This window comes from Sinocyclocheilus rhinocerous, unplaced genomic scaffold, assembly GCF_001515625.1.
Source record: "Sinocyclocheilus rhinocerous isolate Xijiao unplaced genomic scaffold, SAMN03320098_v1.1 scaffold304, whole genome shotgun sequence".
Taxonomy (NCBI): domain Eukaryota; kingdom Metazoa; phylum Chordata; class Actinopteri; order Cypriniformes; family Cyprinidae; genus Sinocyclocheilus; species Sinocyclocheilus rhinocerous.
Window position 1 is genome coordinate 2,555,678 of NW_015659941.1, and position 7,200 is coordinate 2,562,877.

General features: G+C 35.4%; 2 protein-coding genes across 2 annotated transcripts in view; one reads left to right on the top strand and one right to left on the bottom strand.

Annotated features, from left to right (window-relative positions):
* Positions 1-5,655, bottom strand: part of cdh23 (cadherin-related 23) — a 265,137-nt gene extending 259,482 nt beyond the window's left edge. Inside the window, exon 1 of the mRNA XM_016533594.1 lies at positions 5,582-5,655. The gene's annotated coding sequence lies outside the window, so the exon portion shown is untranslated. The remainder of the gene's footprint in view (positions 1-5,581) is intronic.
* The window catches only part of LOC107724584 (calpain-2 catalytic subunit-like), a 13,302-nt gene continuing 9,204 nt past the window's right edge, over positions 3,103-7,200 (top strand). The window contains exons 1-2 of the mRNA XM_016533564.1: positions 3,103-3,150; positions 3,290-3,454. Of these exons, the coding sequence (XP_016389050.1) occupies positions 3,103-3,150; positions 3,290-3,454 (213 nt within the window). The remainder of the gene's footprint in view (positions 3,151-3,289; positions 3,455-7,200) is intronic.

The following is a 7,200-nucleotide window of genomic DNA, read 5'->3' on the forward strand; positions in this document are numbered from 1 at the left end:
TGGTTATTGGACAAGTAAAATTATATATATATATATATATATAAACTAACTATAAAAAAATTAAACATCATGTTGTATTGCATGTTGTAAAACATTACTACAGTAACAAGAATTTAATGAGAATCACCAATGAGAATAATGAAAATAATAAAGCATAATAAAACGTGCTTACAGGAAAATGTCATGACAATAAAGTCATGAAAATCATCTTAATGGTCTATAAAAAGTTTGATTTTATTATGCAAAACATATATATTTTATTTTGAGGTGGCATGTCACACAAGCATGCTTTGTTGTCTCCTTATCTTTTCCTTTTTCTTCATTACAATAAACTCATCAGACGGGGAAACTTGCAGCTATCTGACAGCAAGCAGGTAAAACAATGCAAAGATTTAGAATAAAACACATATTTTCTTTCAGCAACCAATGCTCTTTTTATTAAAATTTAAATATGTAAGTGAAGTATATCATTTCTGAGCCACTAGCAAATTCAAATAAATTGCAAAGCAAAATGACTGTTTTCAAACAGGTTTTCAGGTTTGATTCTTCTACTTCTTAGTGTATCCAAAACAATCCAGGCTCATTGGAAATACTCTGACTTAATTTCTGTAAAAATGATGTCATTATGGAAAATGTCATGACAATAAAGTCATGAAAATCATCTTAATGGTCTATAAAAAGTTTGATTTTATTATGCAAAACATATATATTTTATTTTGAGGTGGCATGTCACACAAGCATGCTTTGTTGTCTCCTTATCTTTTCCTTTTTCTTCATTAGAGGAATATAAACAGTGACATATATGATTAAAAGGCCTAAAAATTGATTTTGCTGTTATTTGTGTACACACACACACACACACACACAGAGACAAACGTTCCCAAGGCTGCATTCTGTACATAAATACCAACAACAAGGATTTGTCACGCTGTAATGCTAACACTGAATGGGGTATTATGACTGGCCTCTGTCAGATTATTTATGAGTGGGGCTGTAATTGAACACTGCAAATCCTACAGCTTTGAGTTATGGATGAACAGGAGAGGGCGTTCGCAAGTGTTCTCCATATGCTCCTCTCTCTCTCTCTCGCTCTTCACAAACTTTACAGATTCATACCAGCTTATTTACATACACAGGGAATTCCAGAGTTACGGATGTGAAATCTGTAGCCAAAATGGGAAATTTAACATCTCAGAGAAAAGATTAATTGCCATTATACAATACTGAAGATAAATTAATTAGGTAACGCATGTTTTGGTGTGAATGGTCATCATCTCTTTGGCAAGTGCTGGGCCGAATAACCTGAGGCTTTGGAGGCCCCCTGACAGACTATGCTGCTTTATGGAAGGGCACTGGCCTGGTCCATAATCCAGTCCTGATTGATTCATATGTATTTTCCTAAATCCCAGTAGAAAGTCTTCATAGTTTTGTTCTGTTAGAAGAACTTGTGCAATGAATGTGAAAAATGTGAAAAAAAAATCACTTTTTGGAAGTTAACACACTTCGTAGATTTCTATTTTAAATTAATGCTGTTTTTTTTTACTTTCTCATCGAGAAATCCTGAAGAAAAATCTATAACAGGTTCCACAAAAAATATTATGCAGCACAACTGTTTTCATAAAATATATAAAAATAGAAAACAGGTTTTTAAAATCGTATATATACATCTTTGTTTTTTTTTATAAATCCTGCCTTGGTGAGCATACAAGTCTTTTTCAGAAACATTTTTTAAAAATCTTACCAACCCCCAAATATTTGAACGGTGGTGTGCATGGCTATAGGAAACAATTAAAATGCTTTAAAACTACCAAACTTACTGAGACATCATATGATATCCATTAAGCATGCACAATTGATCAAATTAACTGAAATTGCTTTATTGCCTTGAGGTTGCAATTTAAAACATAGTTTGCATTCAACAATTCTGTCAAAGTGAAGGAGTGACGCTCATTCCATTTTGCTGTAATGAACTACACAAACTCTAAAGCACTTCTGAGACTCACGCTAATCAGGAGCAGTATGAGATGTTAAATGTTTATCATATCACAGTTCAAACTGCATTCACAGTGTGCCAGACATTTGCATGAAATTGCCTCTGTTGAATACATTTATATGTATAGTCTTTAGTCTATATATTTAAGTGAAATGGATATATTCCTGAATATCACTATGCTCAATGAGACTTAAAGGTCTGTTTTCATGGCTGTGACCCATCATGTTTCGTTCATCCAAAAATGAAATTGTTGTCATCATATACTCATTACATTGTTTTATCCATGAAACACAATGGGGAAAATCTTAAAGAATGCCTAGTGAATGAGAACTGGATGGTTCAAAAACAAAAAAGAAACCTAGAATTATCATGAAACTAGTCCTTGTGTACAAACAGACCACATGTTGTTGTTCACTGGTCTTCTGTCCAATGAGCTGTTGGATCACTGAACACCGAATCAAACTTAAAGTGAGATGAACTCAAGAACTAGATTAGTATGATTCGTATGAATCATTCAGATGGGTTCTGTGAACTGAATCAACTGATTTACTGAAAATATCAATTCAAAAGAACAACTCATTCATGTGACTTTACGAAAATCTAAATAATCAAATATTTTAAATATCAAATTAATATTGCTTATAAAGCACCTTCCATCCACAAATCAGAATCAAACTAAACTATTAATAATAGTTTAATATAAATATTAGTTTAATATTAGTTTTGCAAACTGCAAAAAAAAATCTTATTCAATAAAACAATTCATTCAAAAATCACTACATCTCTTATGAACACACAACATGCATTTTGGAGCTTTACAGCCCCTGTCCTTATTCACAATTATATTGAAAAAGTGCAGAAAATATCATTCATAAATTAACTTTTTTGTGTTGCACAGAACTGGTTTGAAGCAAATAATGACAGATTTTTTTATTGCTAGCTGAACTAAACCTTTAAGCTTTCAGCTCTAACCCGCTCTGAAGTCTGTTACCATCATAAAGCACACATGCAACCATTCGTTTACCCTCTCTGACCGAATAAACAGCTTGTTCTTAAGAGCATCATGTCACATTCACATCTGTGCTCAATTAAAATCTCAATCACTCGTAATGGTGAGAGGCGTTCAGCTCCAAAAACAGAATCCGGAGATCAGTGAGGTCAAAAATATCAAGACGGAAGCAGTCTAAGACTATAGTGTATTACTGCTATATGACTCTGCAGTATATACTGTGCACATTTATCAGTCTATCCCTACTGTGCAGAAAGCATTACACAACTATCCCATTCTGAATACAGACAATATGCATTTGGATCGATGGGAGGGTCCTGTCCAAAATCCACTCTCCTCTCCTTCTGCACCCCTCATCTCTTTTATTCTGTCCCTCTGACCTCTCTCCGTTCTGCCTGACTGACCCTCCTGATTTAATGACCTCGCACAGACGGGACACTCAGATGGAACGGGTGAGAAAGAGAGCGAGAGAGCGAATGGGAGCCAAAAGCTAAAACAAGCGGAGTGGGATTCATTGCTGCTTACAGATCAGAATTCTCCCATTTCATCCCTCAGATTCATCTTTTATTTTCATCATCTGTTCGTCCTCTCTCCTGTAGCTTTAGTGCCACTGTATCTGCAATTCATTCCTCTCTCCTTCTCCGATACAGCCATTCATTTCAGCCTGTCACTCAAAATACCTGTCCCATCCTCAGCCTTCATTTCAAATGATCATTCCTCTCTCCCTCTCTCTTCCTCTGTGCTCGTTTTCAGAGTGGATTTGAAAGGAGTGACAGACATGCCGAGTGAGAAAGCGTGGCAGAGGAGCCAGCAGATTCTATATCAAACAGAAACACTTGTGCGTGCACACAAACACACCTCCGCCGAGCATTCATCATTTTTTGTTATTTCAACAAAGCTAATGTAACCAAAGTCCTGATGATGTCACTCTGATGTATAAACTGACATTCAGTCCTCACAAACTCATCAAGTATTCAGAGCAGCCCTTCATAACACTTCTTCAACCCAAATCATTTTCACATGGTTTTATAACCATAAAATATAAAAAATGACAATGGCTGTGTTCCAAAACTTAGTGAGCTGTCTTGCTGGCTGCCTACATCTGCCTTGTACGCATCTGAACTGGAATTGAACATGAACTCATGAGAGACTGATCTGATGCAACCAGTCATACAAATAGCACTTCTCACATGCTCAAAATTGAGTAACATTTGATTTCAGAATTGAGTTTGGAGTTAGCAAATCGCAAAGCTAATGACACAATATTTTCATAACCATAAAAATATTACACACACAAAAAAGTCAATTTTGTAGCCTATTTCTTAATAGATATAACAAAAGTTAGATTAAGATTAGATTTTTTTTGCATGTATACAGTTTATGTGTAAATTCCTATATCATTTTGTGATGTTTTATAATTGTATTTATAATATAATAAATATAAAATGTATATTTGTATAATTAATAATAATAATATGCCATCCTATTCAGTAAGCTTCACTGGCACATTGTGGGATTGCCTTCTCAGCACAGGATGCATGCAATGCTGCCCTAAAAAGCCCATAAAAAAGAATCTTATCAAACTTTGGGAAGAGCCCTCACATCTTGAGCTATGCTGAAAAAAATCAGCTCACAAGTTTTGGAACAGAGCTCAAGCCTTCTGTATTAAAGTTGTTCCAATGTTCCCAAACTGATCAACAGTTGAGAGACAAGTCTTAAAACTGGAGAACTGGAGAACTGGAGAACTTTCTTTGTAATCAATAAGTTCAGTGAGTTCACCAGAACTTGGGGCCAAATGGACCAAAAGGTGAGCAAGTTCAAATGTACAGAGGCAGAGCTTTCAATCAATCTTAGTTTTAGCTCAAAGCAACTTATAACTCTGTATGTCAATTAAGGTAAAAGATGACAACTATACCCACTTCAGAGCATGAAGGACAAACAAATATGCAAACTGGAGTGGATCCCTCTAGAGCACTTATGCATGCACAGGTGATCAGATCTGCTTTCCAGCTGGAAGTGCACTAGCATGCTGATAACATGCATCACCAATTACCTCCTGCCATCACATAACATTATAAACTCTTAATGTCACTAATGGCATGCCAGCCATTCCTCTTTCATCAGTGTCACCATCAGTCATAATAACGCATTAAATGTGGTTATCAGCTGACACGCTGTTTTATTTGGTTCTTCAATAAGTTTCCAGGAGTGAAACCCCTCACGCGCTTCATGGCAACCCGCTAGTTCACGCTCATGAGCTCTCATGACACATGAATAAATAAAGACACGCGCAGCAGGCGCGCACAGCGCTACCCGATACGCGCGACACTCACGCAAAACTAAAAACATTCAAAGGTTAAAAAATACACTAACCATCAAAAGCTAATAAAACATTGAAACATTTCAGACACAAGACACACAAACTGAACTGCCAACTAAAAGCGTGTAGCCTATTTAGATTAGTTGCATCACTGTGTAATTTTCTGCCATGTCTAGGTGATACTGAAGTAACGTTATCAATAAAAGTAGAGGTTGTATAGACTTGCCAGCAGTTTTTCGGAGTAAGTCAGAGATCTTACCTGCTGCCTCCTCCTGATCAGTCCGGCCCGAGCGTTCTTGACAACCGACCGACACCCACCAACCGAGCGACCGCTGATCTGCTGCTGAGAGTGCTGGTGCTCCGCGCTCAGCCTCTCTCTCTCTCTCTCTCTCGCATCATCATGTTGCGGTTTCAAGTTTAAAACAAGCTGAATGCTGCATGATTGAGCAGCATTGTCGGGTGTCATTTATTATCTACAAATGCATCTCACTGCATTTAAACAGTATGCATGTGAAACGACCATTCGTCTCTTAGCATATACTAGAATTTTTTTCTTTTTAAATTAAATTGCAATAATATAATCCGATGGTGCTTTGTAATAAAAACGAAAACCAATTATTTAAACTAGTGCTGTCAAACGATTAATCGCTATTAATCGCATCCAAAATAAAGGTTTTTGTTTACATAATAGGCTATGTGTACTGTGTTTATTTATTATGTAAATGTAAATACACACACATTCATTATATATTTTGAAAATATTTACGTGTATATTCATTTATATATTTATATTATTATATATTATATAGATATAGATATGTGTTTAATATATAAACATAACATATTTTTCTTAAATATATACATGCATTTGTTCAAAGGCTACAGATTGATATCTGAGAAGCGTGATTAATGAAATGAAGAGTTACCAGTATCCTTTACTGAACTGAACAGACTGCTTCAGACACATCTCTGGTAAACGGCTAATAACCACAGGCCTCAGAATTTGAGTGTGTTTGCTTGACACTCTACTTCCCTCTGCTGGACAAGCTTCGAAATTAGTGGAAAAAAGACAACATGAAACACAGAGAAAGACTTGAATCAAGTATGTGATGTAACTTTATAGACCAAAGACTTGTATTCCAAAGGCAGAAACAACAGACAGCATTAAAAATTTTATTTTACATGAGTTCAATATTGTAAATGCCTGCTGCTTACAGAAGCTCGCTGAAAAGAATTATAGCTATTTTCCTCTGGCAGACCTAAGACTTATTCTCAAATTAAATATACATTACATTAGATTATTTTAATGCCAATTATATATACATATATATATACTAGTGCTGTCAAACGATTAATTGCATCCAAAATCAGCAGCAGTCCATCATGAAAATAGATCTCTCTGCAGCTCTGTGATGAACTGGAAGAACTATGAATATGCAGGATATAGCCTATGCAAAATATGTAATAGAAGGCACGATAATGCGAAAACGACTGGTTGACTGTACATTTTCTGGCTTACGCGGCGACTCACCAAATAAATAAATAAGTACGAGAACATGAAATATTAATTCGAGTTTAAATTGTTTTAGAATTTAACCAGTATCCTAAAGCTAACGTTCACAAAAGAAATAGCTACAATGTAGTTTAGTCCATTGCACTATACAGCAAAATCGACACACCAATAAGACACTGCACCAGCAATATACAACCCCTGGCAAAAATGATGGAATCACCACACTTAGATGTTGTTTACCCACATTTTTTATTTCATAACAAATAAACGAATCACAGATATCACACAAAACTATTTTTGTTTAATAATTCAACATTCTGGTTATGTGAAACATACCTAAAAAAAAAAAGATATTAAACTCTTTT